The sequence below is a fragment of the Dermacentor variabilis genome, chromosome 11, assembly GCF_050947875.1.
Source record: "Dermacentor variabilis isolate Ectoservices chromosome 11, ASM5094787v1, whole genome shotgun sequence".
Taxonomy (NCBI): Eukaryota; Metazoa; Arthropoda; class Arachnida; order Ixodida; family Ixodidae; genus Dermacentor; species Dermacentor variabilis.
Genome location: NC_134578.1, coordinates 14,297,860 through 14,320,380, shown reverse-complemented (window position 1 = coordinate 14,320,380; position 22,521 = coordinate 14,297,860). Strand labels below are relative to the sequence as shown.

Genomic DNA, 22,521 nt, shown 5'->3' with positions numbered 1-22,521 from the left:
CATGCGCGGCTGTGCGAACTTGCCGAAAGAGCAGGCCAGAAAATTTTTGATAAAACTCAGAAACGTGCACAAATAATTTCTAACAGAGGTTAAACTATTAAAATTTTGTTTCTGACGTGTTTATAATATTTTTAATTGTTTATCTAAAGTTAGCAATGTCATTTTATTTCGCCTTTTTTTTTACAGTCCCTGCGATCACATTTTTGTCCCCGCGTGTCGCAGTCTTTTCTATTCAATGGCGGTGTGACGCAAAGGCGGATTGTAAGTTTCTCCGTGTATTTTTCTCAAAATGTTTCGTTTCTCCTGAACTTGAACCTTTACTAACATTTGCGATTATACAATTTATTTAAAGCTGATTGCCTCGCTCTTAGCAAGCTAGCCTGCGTTGTAGTTAATTTTGTGACGCTTGTTAAAACTACGTGGAACGCTAGGACTAGTGCCGTGGAAGCCTCGCCTCGTGTTTGTCACTGTGCTCCCACTTTGAACAGTTCTAATAGTAAATGTAAGTTCACGAAACTGGTTAGGTAATTCCTGCGCGTTGATAAATGCGTGTTAGTTGAAGTTAATGATAACGTGTGTTGTGTGCGAACGCGTGATGTGTCCAACGTGGTCTTGTTGCGCGTGCCGGCCTTTGAAGCATGTCTGCGATCGTCGTATGTTAACATTTGCTAGTTTGGGCTCCACTTGAGTGTTCTTGTTTGTTCGTGTGCACTTTCATTGTCTGGATCGTTATTTTGGTAGATTGAGCGCGCCGCTTTGCTGCCAAGTTTTGGGACTGTTCCGTCAGACCTTGTCCTGCGTTCTGAAAAACCCGGGAATTCGCCGTCACGCATTTATTGAGTCCTCGACGTGCCTTACTTTAGGACGAGGTTAACTGACCTGACTTTTCCGGCGATTTGTCAGCGATTGCTACGGCACCGTTGTCAGATTAGTATTGCCGAAATACTCGGTTGTGCTTCGAATGTGAACACATCACAAAACGATTGCATCGTTTTAACCGCTGTCTTGTTGGAGATTCGCGCGAACGTGGCATTACGTCGAGGTATCGCCGGTGTCTTTCGTTGACAAGCTGAAAGTGCGTCTTGTGCCTGCGGCTAGGTTTAACGTGTGTAGGATTTAGCACTTGTCTGTGCGCCATCTGTCAATAGTCAGGGCTTCTTGACCCGAAACGATCGTTGTGACGTAAGTTACAACGCTACCTCTTATTTTACACTCTTCAGCGAATTCCGTCGGGTCCTCTGTCTGGAAGCGGCATATTTAGAGCAGATTTTAAGCCTTGAAAGTGGTCGTAACCCAGCACGATCTTCTGTTTAAAAAAAAAAAAAAACGCCGCCTAATGTTAACTGTGTGCTTGGGTTGGGTAAAACGAGCAACTGTTGTAGGCAGCCGACGCGTTCATCCATGACCTCGAAACAGTTGCGCAGCGCAGGCAAATTTCCGAGCACGGCCAGCTTCAAACGCGTGGCAATGGGGGGGGGGGGGTGCGCTGCCGAAAAAAGCGCTTAGCTTAGCAGTGCACTGCAAAGGAGCCTGAGGGAACACCTGTTGTCCCTTCGCAGGTGACTCGAGATTTCGGAAACGCAGAGTACACCGCGGCCAGCCGCAACCCCAAAACTTGGCAGCAAAAGAGGGATTGTTAGGAGGAGTGTCGCTGCTGCGTTGAGCAGACACCGCCAACAGCATGCCGCAGAACGAGCACATTGAGCTTCACCGTAAACGGTATGGCTACCGGCTCGACCACCACGAGCGGCTTCGCAAGCGGCTCGGCCGAAAGCCGCACGAGGATGCCGTTAAGGCCAAGACCACTCGGGGCCTCAAGGCCAAGATGCTCACCAAGCAGCGCTACTCGGAGAAGGTCCAGATGAAGAAGACGCTGAAGATGCACGAGGAAAAGCTGACCAAACAGCGAGGACCCGAGGCAGCGGCACAGGGCGCAGTTCCAGTCTACCTGCTGGATCGTGAGAACCAATCAAGGGCCAAGGTCCTGTCGAACATGATCAAGCAGAAAAGGAAAGAGAAGGCCGGCAAGTGGGACGTGCCCATTCCGAAAGTCCGTGGCGTAGGAGACTCCGAGGCGTTCCGTGTGATCAAGACAGGCAAGCGGAAAAAGAAGGCATGGAAGCGCATGGTGACCAAGGTGACGTTTGTCGGGGAGGGATTCACGCGCAAGCCCCCGAAGTTTGAGCGGTTCATCAGACCAATGGCGCTTCGTTTCAAGAAGGCTCACGTGACTCACCCGGAGCTGAAGGCCACCTTCTGCCTGCCGATCATCGGTGTGAAGAAGAACCCAAGCTCGCCGCTCTACTCCCAGCTGGGGGTGATCACGAAGGGAACTGTGATCGAAGTGAATGTCAGTGAACTGGGTCTCGTTACACAGGGTGGCAAAGTGGTCTGGGGAAAGTATGCGCAGGTGACCAACAACCCCGAGAACGACGGTTGCATCAATGCTGTTCTTCTCGTGTGAATAAAATAAAGGAGTTTTTCTTGTCAATTGGTACTCTTTCTTAGCTTGAAGCCATCCGGTTGTTCCTTTTGTAGGACTTCCACCGTTTTTCGTAACGCACCCAGCCTCGTTGTTTCAAGGCCTCTGTGTGCATGACCAGAGCTCATTCAAGGCTGTACAGAAATGTTGCTTGAGAGCTCTGCCAGCTGGAGATGTTTGTCCTCCAAAGCATTGAAGCATAGGGAATTTTAGACATCTGGTGATCTGCAGTGACCCGACAACATTGAAGGTTGCTATTGGATCTTTTGACTATAAACTGTCTGATCATATTTTTTTCCTTGTCGCAGGTCGCCATGCAGATCTTTGTGAAAACTCTCACTGGCAAGACCATCACACTAGAGGTGCGTGTACCTGCCATTGCTTCCTGCAAGTGCTCTAACGATCCTGTCTATGATGAATCATGTACCACACATACGCACTTACCTGGTGATAAACGCTAAACACCGAATCACTACATGCAACTTCTGATGACTTGACAATGGTGTTCCATAACCTGTAGAAGCCTGTGCAGTCTTGTGAGCCCTGTCTTTTTTTTTTCTATCCTCATTCCTAGGTCGAGCCAAGTGATACCATCGAAAATGTCAAGGCGAAAATCCAGGACAAAGAGGGTGAGTTCTGCACATAAAGCAGTTGACACGCTACTTTTACAGCGAGGCTGTTAATGAGACTAGAGGTGCTGACGACTGTTATGACAGTTGCGATTTTCTGAAAAGAGCATATCATTGACCATGCCCGTATCTTTAAGGGAATGTGGGGTAAGTTAAGGGCATTGTGCAGACAAGTTTTGAACTTGTGTATGTATCGTTTGCGGGTTTAGTGAAAATTGCTAAGGCCTGTTTAAATATGAGAAAAAGCTTAAGAAGTTGTCCTGTATTCCTGGGAGGCCCCATGACCTCAAACATTTAATATTTTCAGCTGATGGGCCACTGTATAGGATGTGTGCTGAAAGCTGGAAGTATTTTGCGCATGTTTCGAAATATTTGCCCAATACTGGTCTTCATTAATTTGAAGCCTTGTAAATATTTTCTGAACCCTTGGTATTCCCCTATTTTCATGCGGTGTGAGGGGTTCATAGGTGGTTTCTCCAATGCCCTTGGCTAATTGAACAAGGCACCTTGTTTGTTTTCTGAATGTAAAGATCAGGTGATGGGGGACGTGTAAGCAAAATTTGAAATGTGTTGGTTAATTTGCGGCCGTTGCAGTGAATTACATATGCAAGTAGACTGATTAGTCAGGAGTGTCTTAGGAGCTGCACAGAATTTAGCTGTTTGCCCTGGCAGAACGACAAATGCCACCAAGATCAAATTTAATGAAAATGAGGGGAATGCTACCGCAAAGTCTCTGCACGAAGTTAGATATGTGTGCATCAAGTGCAGCTTTTGCAAAAAAATCTGAATCAAGTGTTCAGAAGTGTTAGCAGTTTTCAGTTCGGCTTGCCCATGCCCCACCTGTTGCTCCCAAGTTGATATTTTGTGAAAATGGGTGTAATGTTCATTGCGTGATGAAACATTAGCGTTCCTGGTGTAATTAAAAGCATTGCGAGTAATTACTGAACCCCTCCCACTTTTTTTCTTAACGCAGTATATGAGGTTCATATTTGGTTTCTGTGAGGTCATTGGTGAACTAAACCAAGCACCTTTTCTATACTTCTTTAATTAGAGCCATGTTTGGGATAATGTGCAAGCCACGTTCAAAATGTGTTGACTAATTACAGCTTACGCAGTAAATTCATGCGTGCAAATGATCCGGACTGTTCCAGCTGTGTTTTACGAGCTGTACAAAATTGATCCTGCTGACCTGGTTGAAGTGCAATTGCAACAGACCAAATTTGGCAAGAAGGGAGGAGGTGTGAGCCTTATAACCAGTTTTCTGGTGTATGGACAAATTACTGCTTTTGTTCAAATCATTAATTTCTCGTATGTTGTACTCTACGCAACTACAGTTTCCAATTGACCATTCATATAAGGGCTATATTTAAATTGTGATTTAATTGCAGGTAGCTCAAGTTTTTATTGGAAGCGTACAAAAGAAACAGCTTCGCTGCTGGAAATGTGGTTGAGCAATGTTACACAAGTCGTGCTTTGTTTAGCGAGAAGTTGCCTGTGCACTGGATGTGGATAGTTGTTGGGCAGTGGTCGACTAAAGCAAAGGCAAATGAACTCCCTGCATTCTACCAGTAATTTGGAATGCTGAGGACACAATATAAATCCAAATAGTCTATGCTCTGCTCTGGTCATTATGCTGTGGCCTTGCAAACACATAGGCAATTAACAAATGCATCTAGTTGTGTACAGGATGAAAGAGCCCCGATTTAATGTTATACTCGTCTCGGAGAATGTGATTTGTTCTAATGTAAAATATGTGCTTGAAGAGCAACCAGTATGTCTGCAATGCTGTGGTGCAGTTCTTGAGGCTTGGCCACTTTTCTAGGCATTTGCCAACATTGCATTGCAAATTGTTTTAAATGTTCCCCGAAACAGCTTGATGGTTCTTATGAGCTGAATTGCACACTTAAGCATGTTAGTGTGCGGGTTCACGCATGACCACCATCTTTTAGGGCCTGTTTTTCTTGAGGTATGATAAAACTTTACAGGACAGGCATTGGTGTTTCACTGGTGGCATATTATCCTTGTGTTGAAACCTTCCAGTAGTGTCACAGGTTTAAAGCAGTCCTTGGAGAAGGAACTTCAGCCGTTGGTTTTTGGTTCCGCTTTGTAGTTCCTTTTGTCACAGCAGTAGGGATGATGCCCGAATCGTGACGCATGGGACTTGAGATGTGAAGTCTGCGGCCCATCTGATATTGCGCAGGTATCCCGCCCGACCAGCAGCGTCTGATCTTCGCTGGCAAGCAGCTTGAGGATGGCCGCACACTGTCGGACTACAACATCCAGAAAGAGTCGACTCTGCACCTGGTGCTGCGGCTGCGTGGTGGAGCCAAGAAGCGCAAGAAGAAGAACTACACCACACCCAAGAAGAACAAGCACAAGAAGAAGAAGGTCAAGCTGGCTGTGCTGAAATTCTACAAGGTGAGCATGTCGCAGCATCTTGTGTGAATGTTTCGTTTGTGCAGTCTTCTCAAGGGCCCATTGAGGTATGTGGGGGTGGAGAAACGATTCTGCTTTACATTCACTAATTCCAGAGTGGCTTGTTGACTTCCAAAGGAAAAGCTAAAGTCTGCCAACTTTTGGGATGAGTCCGTTGGTTTATGTATTTACGTGTGTTCGAAAACTTTGAAAGGCCATAAAGGAGAGAGGGTACCTGCATAGAAATGCTAGAACCTTAACGGGAACCATATTCTCGGTAAACTACTTCCATAGGACACTGATTAGCTGAGTCTAGTTTGCATAACACTCATCGCTTCAGATGGCACATGGTGCAAAAGGTGAAAGTATCCCTTGAAGTGAGTTTTGGGGTTGCAGTCTTTCGGTTGTAAGGCCCTCGTTCACACATCTCCCCGTCTGTGCAACTTAGATGGCATCCGCAGGCGAAAGGAATCTCGTGCAGGCCACATTTGTACTCCTGCCACCTTGTAGGCACCTATCTGCATTCACACACACCCGGTCTAACTTGTTTCTTCACTGAAAAAAGAACCAGACTTCAGTGTCGTACTACCTTAGTATCTTGAATCCACAGCTTTGGGCTGCCTCATTTCTCATTCTACTTTCATGTCTTAGAAGCTACTGTGAGTTGGTCACTATTACCCAATAGGGATACCCTGCTTGCTTGAGCCTCAGTACCTGATCCACCACGCTTTATTTCATCTGTTGCATGCACAACTTGGTCAAAGCAGCTCGAAGGCACGAGCTATCTATGCTGTTTTTCACGAGGTTGGTGTGCGCAGGACGGCAGTATGAGTGTTTCCTTTGATCTGGGCTGGCACCGCCAGCAAACATGCTTTTGGTCAGTGATGGCTGGGTGGTCATCGGTGTGCCTGAATGTCTTTTCGATGACTCCGTTGGGGAGCATTCAATGCCTCATGTCTACTGCTGCTGAGGACAGGTGTGACCCTAGGGCCTATGCAGACTCCTGACTGCTGTACAATTTGTGGTTCCATCCTGCAGTTGTAGATTGAAAATAGCACTCTGGAATTTCCACAAGCCTTCATTGAAGTACAGAATTTACTTGCAAAGCTGTGCTTTTTTTTCTCTCTTTGCATGAGCTTTGAGCCAACCTACTGCAGGTGTTGAGCTGAGAATAGTGAATGGATCATAAATGTTCAAAGATTCAAGATGCTCCGCAAATAACTGGTCGTGATCCTTTGCCACTTCTTATGCTATGAGACTATCGTATGAAATGGCATAGATGGGTTAAGTAAAACTCTTGCTTGGGCTAGTTGGTTCATGCTTGAAGTAGTAAAGGCAAGGCGCAGAAGACCAGGACTCGAGAAGAAGAATACAAACGACAGGACCGGCGCCACTCGAGTCTGGCAAGCTGAGACGGCGATCAGGTTGACGCAGAAAATGGCAGGATCGGTGTGAAAGCTTTGTTGAAAGAAATGGCCCAATGTAGAAGAAATATGCTCAAGTAAAACTCTTGCTTGGGCAAGTTGGTTCATGCTTGAAGTAGTAAAGGCAAGGCACAGAAGACCAGGACTCGGGAAGAACACAAACGACAGGACCGGCGCCCCCGCCTATTTCCATGGAGATATCTCAACGGAACGGGCACAAAAACGTTGGGCAAACAGTGCTTACACAGATGGAGCGCCGCTCAGACTGCTGAGGAAGCTTGAAAAGGAGCATCAGAAACCGGTACCACCGCGAAATCATTGCCTATATCGATCCAGTCGGACCAACATTCGAGAGATGAGTCAACAAGGTCTCCACTGATGTGCTAGGTTGCAGGTTCATACTCTATCCAATAGAAGCAACTGGCAACTCCGGGAGTATGGCATGCCTTGCCACACTATGCATTCTATAGTTGCCTTTGTTCCTTGCCAAACACATCAGTTGTCTTGAGCCAATCTGAAGAGATTTGGGCAGCGAAAGGAAGTTGATCAGTCAACCAATGTGAAACAAGTGGCTGAATGAACATAAAACAGCATAGCAATTACGCAGATGCCAAGGAGCTCGGCTGGAAGCGCGAGAGCCAAGAAAAACAAAGGTGCGCTGGGCCAGTATGAAGCGAGTGTGCGTTCTGGTCGCTCAGCTGCTTGAAAATGACCTTCAGAAAAGGCGTGACAGCATCTGTCCATCTCCATGGCAAAGTACACACATACAGAAAACAGCATTCACAGCTTTTACATGTTGCGAGTGTGTGAATGTCAATCACACTGGCCAATTTTCAATCATTTTGTGCATCCCATTATTAGTTTCAGCTGTGCAGCAGTAGTGCCTTGAGAACCATGTTCGTTTCAAAAGGTACATGGTTGGTTCATGCTTTCAGTGTTCGCTTGGTGCAGATGTACAGTCAAAAGCAAAAGTCTAGAGATCACAGCATCGACGAAAATGGTAATTTCATCTAGGGCAGCTGTGCAGCGTGAAATTGTCGTAATACATTGCACTCTGCAAACAGGTACGCATAGGCAGTACTACTTGATTTCAGCCTTTATGCCTAGGTGGCAGACAAAAAATATATATATTTAGGGGCACTTCTGGTCCCCAAACTTTTGTTCTCAACTGTACAAGATTGTATCTGCAGGTGCAGAACACATGCACAAGTGCCGTTGAAGTGTGCCTGCTGTGCCTAAGCAAGCGAGGGACATTTGTGCCTCGAACGCCGATCATACCTGCGATTGGGGAACTCTGAATCTTTGGCATCTGTTTTTGTCTGTCACATGGTGCCAGCACCACTGAAATCAAGCTGCGGTAATTCTTAACTTCTCCTCCACTGCTTAGAACTCCTCGCATAGTGCAGGTGAATTCATGTACCTAGTGTGGTTTAAAAAAACAGTACATTGTTGTTGTGTAGACAAGAAAGAAAGGAATTGTAGGTACGTACATTTCTTTAAAAATGTGAGAAACAATTATTTCAGAAGAGTATGCATTTGGGCTGGTTGGTTCATGATTACGAGCAATAAAAACAGCGCTAAACAACAGGACAAGTTGTTCAGCGCTGTTGTCTGTGTCCCTTCACTCGTCCTGTTGTTTAGCGCTGTTTTTATTGCTCGTAATTATTTCAGGTTGCGGCAGTGTATGTATGTCATTGCTCTCTATTGCTTTGTCCTTTGGAAGGTGTAACCAACATTCTTTTTTTTTTTTTTCATTGGCAATTTTCCAGGTCGATGAGAATGGCAAGATCACTCGCCTGAGGCGAGAGTGCCCCAGCGAGGACTGTGGAGCGGGTGTATTCATGGCCGCACACTTTGACAGGCAGTACTGCGGCAAGTGCTGCCTGACCTACGTCTACAACAAGCCCGACGAAAAGTAGACGGTGTTTGCGGCCACCCATTGCTGCTGCGTGTAAAATAAAAACCCACGCCAAAAACCTGCTGTCAAGTTTTTCTGGGCAGTGGCATTCCGTAAGCCATTGTAGGGGCGATTTGCAACGAGTGAGCATTCTCCAACACTCCCAGGGGTTAGTTCTAGTAGTAACACGTATATATGCCCCAGAAAGTGGATGGGAAATGGGCGCTTCAGTAGCTTAATTAGTACATCATCGCACGTGTAATGTGAATAGTTCCCCACCTGTGGCAAGTTTTTTCATCCACTTTCAATTCCATTGATTTATTCATCTTTACAATTTTCCTTGTGCTGTCCTGCAGCACAGCAGAGGCAAGTCCAACAACACGGGTCATAATTGTAGTTGCATTCTCTTGGCAATTGTACTTTTGTGTGTAAGCTGTTAATGTATTTTTTTTATTTGCCCATCATTCATTTACTGTGCATAGCTTGTGCAGGAGTTTCACTTTCCTGTATTGTAATAAATCTGTGGGAAGCACCTTGCTTGTGTGAACCCTGCAGTGCTGGATTCTGTCAATTGCACGTACTGTGCCATACCTGCAAGAATTGATAGCTTAAGTGCAAAGTGTGGCATCATGTTAAAGCACTGTTCCTTGTATACACTTTTCATCTTGTGTTTGATTCCCTTCATCATGCGAATGCAGCAAGTATACTCAACTGAGCTTCTGGGTCTTCCCTTTGTAAGGGTGAGTTTGAATATCCAGGCAGAAGGGGAAAAGTTTTTTTAATACAGGAAGAAATAAAGCCGTCCTCCACTTGTAAAGGCATCTTCCCCTGGCAGCAAACGTCTTCGAGGGGCTTGTCTCCTGTAGTAACAGCAGCCACCCGACCTACAGTGGCATTGAAGAGAACATACACAATGATCGTGCAAGGTAGATTGAGCATTAACCTGTCGGCAGTAGAGGTAAGCAAGATATGTTTAGGGTATTGGTGAAAAAAAAACAAGCGGAGAACAGATAAGACCTGACACGTTACAGACATAGGTAGTGGTGCACGGTAGATGCCCGTAAGCCATTGTGTTGAGAGAAAAGGAGAATAATGAAGCAAAATCCTAGACTGAAAGCACGTATGGAATGCCTGATTAGCCCAAGCAGGACATAACTGCACGAACCGCACTGTTTCAAAGGGGATGCCAATAAATCTCGTCAACAATGGCTCTGTTCACTCTTTGCTCGTGCTTGAGAAGTCGTCGGTGGGAGATAGCGAGCCGCAAATTTTCGGTTTATTCGATTCACGCGCGATTCGATGCACTTGCCGACTAGGTGCCATGCAGACGAGGCTCGTAGCTCTGGGCGATGTTTGCCGACATAGCGGGCGTTTTTAGTGAACGTGGAAGCGCTCACTAACCTCTTCGACAAGGTTTCAACACAGCAGGAATAGGGTGGCACATTTTTTTTTCTCGCCTCTCTTGCCGCATTTCCTCGATTGTCCGCGCAGCCAGACGTGACCTTTCATAAGGCCCTGGCATCTTAACTAGAATGGGCCTCTTGCATAAATAACAAGTTACACGCAATAAAACTCCTGCTAGGAGAGTGGAAGTCGTGCAGTCACCAGCAATGCTTCTGTGAGGTGATCTTATGTCGACTTCGAATTGGGCATACACGCCTGACACACAATTTTTTACTACAAAACGAAAACCCGCCAACTTGCGAGAAGTGCCATGAACCACTTACAGTAATGCGCATTATTGACATCTCCACGTACTGAAACACCGAGACGGAAGCTTTTACAGAATCTCTATAACCTACATATAACTTTACACCCCGCCTCAATACTGAGAGATGATCCGGTAGTGCCCTTCACTGACTTGTTGAGCTTTTTAGAAGAAACCGGTTTTTCGCACAGACTATAACGTAACTCAGCTTTCGCCGCTTTAATATTTGATTGCTTAATATCTTGTGGCAGGCGCAGAATGGCCTTTTGCGCCATTAAACCGGATTATGTTCACCTTCCAAAAGACGACCTGGAAGCGTTCAGTGAAACGCAAAATAAACGCTTGCGGAGTCGGTCGGCCCCGTGCCTGGCATACAATCGTTGGTATTTCTGGCAGTGGACGCGCATAAACCCACTGCGAGACGAAGAGCTGAGTCCACGAAACAGGCGCCGGTAGGTTGAAACGTTCGATTGCATCGACAACGGTGCATAAACCATTCCTTCCTATAGTTGCCGTTCAGCCGCCATGCTCAGCCCAGTGCGATGTTGGCTGCCTGAGGTATACTGAAAGTTCCGATTCACTCTTTCTCGTTGAAAACAAATTACGACCCTGTGTTCGGCAAACGAAAACCGTACCTAGGAATTTTGTAACATTGCCCCTGCGGTTATCTGCCGACCTTCGCCGCAGTGTACCGGAGCATCGCAGTGCAGCAGCGTAAACTCAATGGGCAGCATTTCAAAACATGATATTTCAAAAAACCACCCGAATCTCCATAACTTTCAGTTAGCAACGTCGAGTGATTACGCACTTCTAATAATATGCCTACTTACTGCACTTATTCGAAGCTTCCCTGCTGCGTTATAGCGGTGTTTTAATCCTGACCAAAACACTGCTGTAATGCAGCAAAGACGTTGCGCCTAAGTGCCGTAAGTACGCTTGTTAATAAAAGGGGCGCACCCTCTCGACCTTGCTAACTGAAAGTTGTAGTAATTCAGGCGGCCTTCTGATATATCATGTTTTGAAATGTTGCCCATTGAGTTACGCTGCTTCACTGCGGTGTTCCAGTGCATTGCGGTGAAGTTCGATTAGTGGCCGCAGGGGCAATGTTCGAAATTCCTGCACATGTGTTTTCGTCAGGGCCGTAACGTAGAAGGGGGGGGGGGGTTATGGAGTGCGAATATATGTCTTCATAGTAGTGACCACCAGTTGCCAAAATTTTTCGCCCACTGTAACTTTCCTGAGATTACTTCTCTCTTCTGCCTTTGCTCTAGCCTTTCCTTTTACAAGACCAGTACCTCAGCGCTCCCGCCTGCCCACTTTGTCGGTCGCAAGACCTTGTTGCGAATGATTGCAAATAACACGTTTACGATCAAACGCTAACCTCCCGGCCACAATCAGGCCCTCAATAATCCGCGCCGTCCTTACCAGGTGAATACGCGGCGTGCATCAGCTATGACGTACGGCAGACAGCACGAAAGATCGCTGCTCTGAAGGTTCGATAAGAGAGTATCACAAGCTACAGTGCCACCTACGAGCTAGCCTGCGTGCGTGCTTGTCAATCTTCTAGACACGCGCAAACGATCGCAGATGGCCGGGCGCCATGATGCCATTATATGTGTGTCATGCCTCACAGTCGACAGAACAACGCGCGCGGCCAATAATCGAGTCGGGACTCTGGGTAGACAGAAAATGAAACCGGCTTTTCAGCATTCGTTCGCGAAGCGGCAACGGCGATCGACTCATGCTCAAACAAGAGCGTTGAGTGCTTACGTTGGGTAAATTATTTTCACTCCTTCGGGTTAGTGACAACGAGTAACCGAGTCTCACCAAAAGTAACCTAGAGGTGCATGCATTGAAGACGGTTGCGCTCGCTCCGAAACAACGCTTGCAAGAGATGACTGTGTGACTGAGCGAACGACTAAGCAAGCGTCAACGAAACGAGCCAGCGAACGAGCGGGCGATCGCTCGTTTTTCTTTGTGAGTGCCCCAGTGCCGCATCTACGTCTAAACCTATAAAGCACACGCGAATTAGCAAGTACGCCTCAAAGAACTATGACGCTGTCGTTCGGCTAAGTACGCGCCCCGTAACTTGCCTTCGTGAGAGTAGGCAAGCTTTGTCATCGGTGGTTTTGTATCGCAAATCCACCGGCCGATCCCCAGCGACGAACACTAGCGCAAGAGGCAAACAAAGTTATTCGCTGTCAAGAAGGCTGTAGCAAGTAACCGCAAAGAGGCAGAGAGTTGCTTCAAGACCCGTTATCAAGAGCAAGCGCTCCAAACCATGTGACAATCACCCCATGGTTCTGTCACCGTACGTATGCACAGATTTCGTGGTTCCTGTCCAGGAACGCGCCGATCGAGCGTTATCAGCCCGAAGGTTTTTCTATTTTGTAAGTCCGCGCTTTGCGAACCGTCCTGGAGCATTTTCGTGTTGCTAAAGGAATGGACCCTGCAACCACGAGCGCGCACAGAACCCATATAACGCGCGTTCCAGCTAACGTGAGCCACGCTGTTCAAATAAATAAAAAAAAAGTACAGAAAAGAGAAAGAAAACAGAGGCGCGCATTCGCGGGTGGAAAAATTCCACTCCCGGAGGAGCGCCCAGAAGAAACAGGGACTTGTTAGCCATCTTGAGGACGCCTAATCGTCATAGGGACGCTTCGTCGTCGGGTCGTTCACCTCCTCAAGCCTTCGTAGATATCAGAGCAGAGGGTTCTGGGATATCAAAGAATCACGCCACCTCGGATTGCCGGGCTCCGTAAACAACTCGTCTAGGGATAATTGGGTCAATCGTTTGAACTGCGGGAGGCCGTGGCGGCCATGGGTGCCATTTTCAAACCGTTGTCACGACTGCGACTATAACATGTGGAGCTGTATCGCGCGGAACTTGATCGCGCTCGTCGCCCGAAATTGTCCGAATGGTGCGTTTGAAGACGTTCAGGCGGCGAAGTGGCCGAGGCTGACCGCGCCGTGATAACAGAGAAGTTACGTAGGAACTTCGGCGCGCCTGAGACTCCTCGAGCTTGTAATTCAACTGAGTCGGTCCGCCGTCTGCTGATCGAGGAGAGCTCGGTGGATCTCAAGAACCCGGAATTGTTACCGATGGTGGGTCACGATAACCTTTCCCGATCGACGGCGGACGCAGTGAAGGTGAGATCGGGCTGCGAGGGCGAGAGACCCGAAATCGCAAGAAAAAAAGAAAAGAAAAACGGCTGGTTTCTTTTGGCGGGAAAGGCAGGTGCGCCGGGCAACCGAATTCATCACGATCGGAGATGTAGCGCGTCGTTTTGGAAATCGAGCGGCCTTTTCGCTATCGTTCTTTTTGTTTTTTTTGATGAACTTGGACTCGTGAACAAGGACAGACGCGAAGACGTGGGCCCAGCTGTGCGAGCTACGAGTCTCGACGCAGCCTTAACGCAGGTGAGAGTTGCTTTCAAAACGTAACGCAGCTGGTGTTTTACTCGGTATCGTAAGGACACTTGCTCGCACACTGCACGTGCCTACAATGTGCGTGTCGAGTTGATTGCGTGCTAATGCGACACTTCGCAGGGCGCGCAAAAAAAAAAAAAAAAAGAATGCACAATGTCTAGCCCGCGACAGAAGCGAGGGGAGTCGCGAGAATATTCATCATTAATAACGGTGCAGTGGTTCGGATTATCGCGTTATTATTTGCCGTTGTCAGCTGTTATGTTCAGTCGCGATCAAATGTTTGGGGACCAAAGGTAACTGTGCACAAGGTCTGGCCTGTGACAAATAGCGACGAGATAATTAATAGCGGTGCAGTGGTTGGGATAAGCGCGTTATTGTTTGCCGTGATCAGCTGTTATGTACAGTCGCGATCAAAAGTTGGGGGACCGAAGGTGCCGCGATTCTTTCTTTTTTCTTCGCAGCCTGGGCTGAAATCAAGAGCGCGCGCGTACGCGCGCGTGTTTGACTAAATGCGATGTGTTAAACGAATTCCAGGCCGCGGAGCTTCGCTTGAATATATTCAAATTTTTTGCTGATGCAGTGGTGCCCAAAGTTTTGATCGCGCCAGTACGTGTACTTATTACGCATTGATTGTCGTCTGCGCTGGTGCGGTCTGTTTGTCGTCTGTTCCGCGTCAGTGCTTCGCGAGTTCGGCTGCATTGTGCGTTCGGCGGCCAAGATGGCGGACCTCCGCCGACGGCTCGCGCGCACAATGGCGGCCGCTGTGTCCGCGCGGAGGTTTTCCGGACATGGCGCGTCTTCCTAACTTGCACTTTCTGACATGGCCGCGCCGGAACGCGAGCGCTGGGGTTCGAATGGCACTCGTCGGCGAGTGAAATTGTGCGCACCTGTCTCGTCGTCTGTAATGTCTGAACATTTCGAGCCGTTTTTGCAATTATGTTTACCGCGACTTCAATTAAGGCATGGTGGTCGGCCTACTCTTCGGCCCTCTCTGCTTTCGCCATCTTGGTTTCTCCGCCGAGGATCCGCTCGTTCGCGGTCGACGTAACCTCGCCGCGTCTGTCTGCGTGAAATGCAATCGGTTGCTGGCGTAAAAAAGAAAAAAAAAATTGCGCCGCTGCTTTGGGTCCAAACATGCGGGAAAATTTGTTCTTCGTTCGCGATCAGTCACGAGCGCTTGTCGTTTATTAAATGAACGAATAATGTCTTTTCACCCGCAACAACTGCAAATCTGCATCAACCTCACGAAATCGCCCTCCCTTCCCGCTAAGGAGACCGTCGGCCCGAATCCAGGAGAGCTTGCCGTCGCGCAAACTCCGCGAGAGAGTTTATTTCATTCGATGGCTCGGAAAATTTCGCCGCCCGGCTAATCACTAACGGACGTGTTTCCCGCCTAGGGATTAGTCGGGCGTCAAAGGTCATTGTTCTGGGCACAAGCGCGCCCCAGGCTTCGCGACTGCTATACGCTCCTGGGCCTTGCGGTTCAAATGCTGCGGTACCTATAACGGTCTGCCCTAGGGAGACCTGTATATAAACCCGGGCCCCCGGTGGCATCGGCACCCCAGTCGACCGTTGGCCTCAGAGGTGTGCAGACGTCGAGATCGCTGCAGGACCCACCGAACTTTTGGCGGGAAGAGCTGGCCCCGGCCAACGGTCTTTGTTGAAGACGCCTTGATCGCGTGCGTGTCGTGTGGAACTCTTGATGGCCCGTTCGCTGTCGACGTGGGAGAGGGTCTTGCGGTCAAGGACCGACCTCGAGATGCGACTACGAGCGGCTTCGACGCGGCGCAACGAAGGTGAGTTGGCTATTTGCGTTCGGGGAAGCGGTTTATTTAAAATTGTAGCTGCACTTGGGCATTTTATTCGTCATCTTCTAAGGCTATGTTAGCGGAGCTCTTGTTTCAGCTGTTAGGTGAGCGAAGCGATGAGAGGTTTGTTGCGCGTATTAGCTGAAGGGTTTTTTTTTTTTTTTTTTAGGGGAAAAGTTGTTTCTGCGGCGCGCATAACGAGAACGGACGGGCTGAGATGGCAGGTGGCTTCGTCGGCGCTTTGTTCTCTCCGTGTAACGTTTAGGCTGCACGACTCGGTAGCGTTCCGCTGCCGGCGATCTCTATCCTAGCGGCGCGTTTCGAGTGTGCAGTGGTCATCGAGGGAGGTGTTCGTTGGTTGCAGTGCGGGCGCGCGACACCGTGCTTGTTTAATTTAATTGGTAAGCGAACGTTTACTGCAATCTGTATAGCTATTACGGAATTTTTGCGAGTGCTTACGGAAATTATAGAATTAGGAATTATATCGTTATCGATGTTTCCCGGCCGTCCCTGCTTTTAAAATGCGTGACCATTACCCGGCGAAGACAGCTTTCGTATTCTTTATGTCGAAAATTTTTATGAATTTATTTAAATTAGCTTAGTCCATTTAAATTTAATTAATTTAATTTGTTTTTATTGTGCAGCTCGCGGTGTGACGTTGCCGTTAGAGTTCAAGTGCTTGTGGGTCGATTACAAAAAAAAATTGACGTGCTTATCAATCCTGATGTTTAATGCACGTATGGAAAAAAATCCATATCTAGAAAATAGACGCATCGCTCATTTCATGACGAGGTACAAAAACAAGCGTACATCCAAGGAACGTGTTAACGTGGATTAATAAAACGAAATTCTTTGTCGTGCAGAAATAATCATGGCTGACTTGCAAACGTGCGGCGTTCCTGGTGATACGATAGGCTTCTCGCGTGGTTTTGGTTAGGGTGACGGAACAAAATGACCGTGTTTCCGAAGACGGACACGAATTTACAATGCACGATGATAACATGGCGCGCCGTTTAGCGAATTCCTGCGCTCTCTTGAGGCGTGCGCTGACACGTAGGCCTGTCTGGCCAATGTTAACACGTACGGTGCCTTGGATGTGTGCTTGTTGTCGTATTTGTCTATTTCTGTGTTGTGCATCATAACATCCGTACAGTCTCGCTGGTTGGCCATCCACCTTCACGGAGGGGGACGTCTGGCGAAATATTTTGGGGTCATTATTTTTATTACCCCCCCCCCCCCCCCCAGCACAGCAATTTACGCCGTTTTTGTAGTAGCTTCCTACAGCTGCAGCTTGTATTGCGTCTTTCCAGAGTGCCGCGATTTTACCGCTCGCTGATGGCTCGGCCCGACTGCTCGAACGCGCCCGCGTTTTCCACGACGTTGGTGGTGGTTGCGTATCTCGTTAGGGCAGATGGGGCAGGTTATGGTGGAGTGTTGCTAATTTCCGAATGTATAGGAACTAATTATGCCCGTAAGATTAATTCGGTCCACTCGGCAACTAATTCTCGTTTCTGGTGGGAACTGGTGAAAAACCGCCTCCCGTAATCGCGCCGATGGAGCCCTGCTTAGTCCCAAGTGAACTTTGATTTTCCAAATGTATGCCGTACGATGGCTTTGCCGCATCGTACATCAACCTGCGGTTGGGCATCCTTTACAGGCACATTGCACTATACGGTTAGAGGGGCCCCTCACCTGGCCTGGCCATTTTGAGCTGACAAGCGCAGATCGTACAATTCGCGATAACGATTGTGTCTGCAAAGTATTACACCGCTACGCGCCGCGGAAAGCTCTGAAATTTAGAACAGAACGCCGTTTTTCCTTCGCGGCCGCCGCGCTCCAAGCTGGAGATGACGTACACGTTCTAGTGCGCCTGCGTACACGTATTCGCACTGTGACGTCACTCGTGACACGTCATTCGAAAATTATTCGAGCCAACATCTGTTATTCGTGTAATTTGCAGCTGTAATAGAAAAACTAAAGCTTAGAGGAATAATGAAACACAAACCGAATGTCTGCGTGTTGTTTTACTTCGCACCGCAGCAAGAGAGATGCACTTCCGTTTCGTCTGCTTGTTCCCACTTCGTGCTGTTGTGCGCGCAGACACCGAAACTGTCATTTTCTACCGTGTTCCAGCGCGCGATCATGCTGTGCGATCCGTTTGTGTCTGCCTCAGTATTCGTGTAGTACTGACTTATGCCGCCAGTCAGGTGTCCTCGTGCACAGCGCGCGAAATCGTGCGCTGTGCGAAACGAGACAATCGCAACAGCTCGCACGCGACGCCGTCAGCGGAAGTGCGCCTCGCCGCAAAAAAAAAAAAAATGAAAGCGGGGTCCGTGACGTTGCGTCACGTGATCCTCGAGCTCCGGTATGGGAGAATGCAGGGAGGGAATTTCGCTTGCGGAGGCTAGTCGGGGCCACGGAGCAAGAAATATTTAGGAGTGGAAACTCCGCTGTTTGCGGCGACCAGTAAAGGTCACAAGCCCGCGGATATGTTTTCATGCTGGCGGCATGGGAAGAAATTACCGCCGTTTCGGTTGCCAGGGCAACCGGTTGAGCGTGTTGCCCCCGTTCGGCCCCGCGCGCCTGACTTCTACCACGGAGTGGCCGGAGCCGCCGAGCCGCCTGCCGGCGCTGCTTTTCTTTTTTTCCGCTGCAGCTTCTGCGACGCGCCGCATGGTGTCGCCACTGTATACGGTAGCGTCGGCGCGTGCAACATTTGTGACTTTATCTGGTCGCCCGCGCTCGCTCGCGCTGACGGGAGTTTCACCTCCTATATGTCTTACTCCGTGGTCGGGGCGAATGGAGTGTCGCGCTATGCAGTGAAGCTCGCCTTCTGAAATCATGGGTTCACGGCACTGAAATATTTCCATCTCGGCTATTGTAACCGAAGTTTGCTGTGTGGCCTGCTGAGGAGTCCTGTAAGTCTTGATTTGCTTATGCATAATGATTATGATAGCTACGTTCTGTTTGATAGAAGTTCTCGTTTTGATTGTTGCGACTTTCTGCGTGCAGCGCATCTTACATTCATTATTGAGGCCTCCGTAGCTCTCGCGCTCTGTTCTTTTGTTTGTTTCTGGTGGAACGTGCTTTTCAGAAGTACTCGCGATATCTAGATAACAGATATCGTCGTTGATGTTTAAAGGGCCCCTCCCCAGGCTCCATGTCAAATTTTGGGTATACGCTGGAAGCTGTTACGTATTCCCTCTAGGGAGCGTTTTGCGGCGAAAATGTTTCAAATCAGCTCATTAATATAGAACGACAGAAAGCTGAGCTAGTTGGTAAGGATTCATTATGCAAAATAGAAGTGAGGCGTGCAGACAGGACACAAGAGTAGAGAAAGACAACACGAACGCCAACTATCAACTGAAGGGAGCACTGAGGCGAATAAAGAAAGAAGACACAAAACTCATCTGCGCATGCTCAGGAATGGTAACACCACGTGTCAATCGGGTACACGTGCCGGTCTACGTGAGAGATAACTGTTAAGGCACTTAATCTCTTCCTTATGTAAAGTAATCGAAGGCTGACTCACGCACGCACTTCCACCATTGTAGATATGCCATGCCTCTACCATAAGACGCATGATAACTGTTAAGGCACTTAATCTCTTCCTTATGTAAAGTAATCGAAGGCTGACTCACGCACGCACTTCCACCATTGTAGATATGCCATGCCTCTACCATAAGACGCGTCTTATGGTAGAGGCATGGCATATCTACAATGGTGGAAGTGCGTGCGTGAGTCAGCCTTCGATTACTTTACATAACTGTTAAGGCACTTAATCTCTTCCTTATCTCTCGCGTAGACCGGCACGTGTACCCGATTGACACGTGGTGTTACCATTCCTGAGCATGCGCAGATGAGTTTTGTGTCGTCTTTCTTTATTCGCCTCAGTGTTCCCTTCAGTTGATAGTTGGCGTTCGCGTTGTCTTTCTCTACTCTTGTGTCCTGTCTGCACGCCTCACTTCTATTTTGCGTAATGAATCATTAATACAGCCGAGCTAGAAATATTTCAGTGCCGCGAACTCATGGTTTCAGGAGGCGGGCTTCACCGCAAACTTAGACCCTCTATCCACTTGCCCCGTCGAGCCTCCGCAAGGGAAATTACATGGCGAAATATCGACCACCAAGGCCTCAGCACGATAACATAGTGAGTGACGTCATCGCACGTGTACTTTTGACACAAATGAAAAAAACTATAGCGAAGGAGCGCCTACAGGTTCTTGTTATATTGGGCGCTTTGTTCTCGCCGTGTAACCTAGAGGCAGCACCGCTGCCGGCGATCTCGATCCTACCGGCGTGTTTTGAGAGTGCGCAGTGGTCATCGAGCGGGTTGTTCGTTGGTTGCAGTGTGGGCGCGCGACACAGTGCTTGCTTAATTTAATTGGTAAGCGAACGTTTACCGGAATTTATGCGACCGTTACCGAATTTTTGTCAGTGCTTACTGAAATTATAGAATTACGAACCTTCGTGTCATTGTCGACTTTTACATGGTTATCGATGTTTGCCTTTAAAATGCGTGACATTTACCGGGCGAAGACAGCTTTCGTATTTTTTATTTGTCAAAAATTTTAACGAATTTATTCAAATTATTTCAGTTTAAGTTTTATGTACTTTTTTAGTTCTTCAGCTCGCGGTGTGATGTTGCCGTTATAGAGCTTCAAGTGCTTGTGGGTCGTTTACAAAAAAAAAATGACGTGCTTACTCATTCCTGATGTTTAATGCACGTATGGGAAAAATCCATATATAGAAAATAGACGCATCGCTCATTTCATGACGAGGTACAAAAACAAGCGTACATCCAAGGCACGTGTTAACCGGGACTAATAAAACGGAATTCTTTGTCGTGCAGTAATAATCATGGCTGACTTGCACAGTGCGGCGTTCCTGGTGATATGATAGGCTTCTCGCGTGGTTTTGGTTAGGGTGACGGAACAAAATGACCGTGTTTCCGAAGACGGACACGAATTTACAATGTCAGGCACGATGATAACATGGCGCGCCGTTTAGCGAATTCCTGCGCTCTCTTGAGGCGTGCGCTGACACGGAGGCCTGTCTGGCCAATGTTAACACGAACGGTGCCTTGGATGTGTGCTTGTTCTCGTGTTTGCGTATTTCTGTGTTGTGTACATCCGTACAGTCTCGCTGGTTGGCCATCCACCTTCACGGAGTGGAACGTCTGGCGAAATCTTTTGGGGTGATTATTTTTTATTTTTTCCTCCCAGTAAAGCAATTAACGCCGTTTTTGTACTAGCTTCGTGGAGCTACAGCGTGTATTGCACCTTTCCAGAGTTCCGCGATTTTTACCGCTCACTGATGGCTCGGCCCGTCTGCTCGAACGCGCCGGCGACGTTTGGTGGTGGTTGCATATTGTTGCTCTGGCGGTATTCGAGCAGGGATTTTCCTGTACGATCGCTCTCAAATTTTCCTTACTTAGTTCTTCCATTTGTTTTAGCCCGCGGTAGTGTGCGCGTTGTGTTTCCGCCCGCACTTTTTCGGTACGATGTCACTGTCCTCTGACCTTATGTTCTGTATGGCCTTCTTCCGAGTCTTCCGATTACAGTGATTAGCATTTTGTCACCTAATTTACCCGTTTTGAGCCTCTCTAATCTCTCGGTTATTGTGATTAATTTCTTTGCCTAATTAGGGTCAGCGTTCTTTAGTATCGACATTCCAGGTGAGCCGATGCCGCAGATAGGGCAGGTTATGGTGCAGTGTTGCTAATTTTCGAATCTAGTGGAACTAATGCCCGTAAGATTAATTCGGTCTACTCAGTAACTAATTCTCGTTTCTGGTGGGAACTGGTGAAAAACCGCCTCCCGTAATCGCGCCGATGGAGCCCTGCTTAGTCCCAAGTGAACTTGCTTAATTTCGCAACTGTATGCCGTACGGCGGCTTTGCCGCATCGTGCCTCTACCTGCGGTTGGGCATCCTTTACAGGCACATTGCGCTTCGCGGTGTTCCTGGCCATATTGAGCTGATAAGCGCAGAGCGTAGAATGCGCGATAACGATCACGTCTGCAAAGTGTTACATCGCTACGCGCCGCGGAAAGGTCTGAAATTTCACACGGAACACCGTTTTTCCTCCTCGCGGTCCAAGCCGGAGGATGACGTAAATGTGCTAGTGCGCCTACGTACACGTGTCCGCACTGTGAAGTCGCTCGTTTTGGCACGTCACTTGTGTTATCTGTTATTTGTGTACTTTGTTGCTAGAATAGACAAATTAGAGTTTGGAGAAATAATAAAACAAAAACGGAATGTCCGCGTGTTCTTGTTTTCACTTCGCACCGCAGCGGGAGAGATGTACTTTCGTTTCGTTTGCTTGTTCCCACGTCGTGCTGTTGTGCGCGCAGACACCGAAACTACGTCATTTCCTACTGTGTTCCAGCGCGCGATCATGCTCTGTGATCCGCTTGTGTCTGCCTCAGTATTCGTGTAGTACTGACTTATGCCGCCAGTCGGGAGTCCTCGTGCACAGCGCGCAAAATCGTGCGCTGCTGGAAACGAGACAATCGACAGTTTGTTTAGCGAAAGCTATAAGATAGCGGGTCGACACTGGGCATGCGCAGAACGTTAAACGACCCATAGCGTGTAGCCTACGCACGCTATTTCTCAGATTTAACGTCAACGTCTTTGCGGGGTTTGCGGAGTTTGCGTGAAACATGGCGGCGGTCGCGGCTGCCCACTTCGAATTGAACTTGGCGTTGCTTTTGTAAAATGCGCTTCGTT

General features: G+C 48.1%; 1 protein-coding gene and 1 long non-coding RNA gene across 2 annotated transcripts in view; one reads left to right on the top strand and one right to left on the bottom strand.

Moving 5' to 3' along the window:
• The first annotated feature begins 173 nt into the window (after positions 1 to 173).
• Positions 174 to 8,926, top strand: LOC142563585 (ribosome biogenesis protein NSA2 homolog). Its single transcript, XM_075674165.1, has 6 exons — positions 174 to 261; positions 1,560 to 2,458; positions 2,803 to 2,844; positions 3,057 to 3,111; positions 5,312 to 5,529; positions 8,720 to 8,926. Exons 2-6 carry the CDS (start codon positions 1,682 to 1,684, stop codon positions 8,867 to 8,869), a joined length of 1,242 nt encoding a protein of 413 aa, XP_075530280.1. The 5' UTR covers positions 174 to 261; positions 1,560 to 1,681; the 3' UTR covers positions 8,870 to 8,926.
• Positions 8,927 to 9,608: 682 nt separating this feature from the next.
• LOC142563588 (uncharacterized) overlaps positions 9,609 to 22,521 on the bottom strand; it is a 176,108-nt gene continuing 163,195 nt past the window's right edge. The window contains exon 3 of the long non-coding RNA XR_012824346.1: positions 9,609 to 9,731. This is a non-coding gene — a long non-coding RNA (uncharacterized LOC142563588). The remainder of the gene's footprint in view (positions 9,732 to 22,521) is intronic.

Coding starts and splice junctions, on each gene's coding strand:
- LOC142563585 (XM_075674165.1), top strand. CDS start 1,682: ATGCCGCAGAACGAGCACATTGAGCTTCACCGTAAACGGTATGGCTAC. Junction 2,459..2,802: donor GCATCAATGCTGTTCTTCTC/GTGTGAATAAAA, acceptor GTCGCCATGCAG/ATCTTTGTGAAAACTCTCAC. Junction 3,112..5,311: donor GAAAATCCAGGACAAAGAGG/GTGAGTTCTGCA, acceptor GATATTGCGCAG/GTATCCCGCCCGACCAGCAG.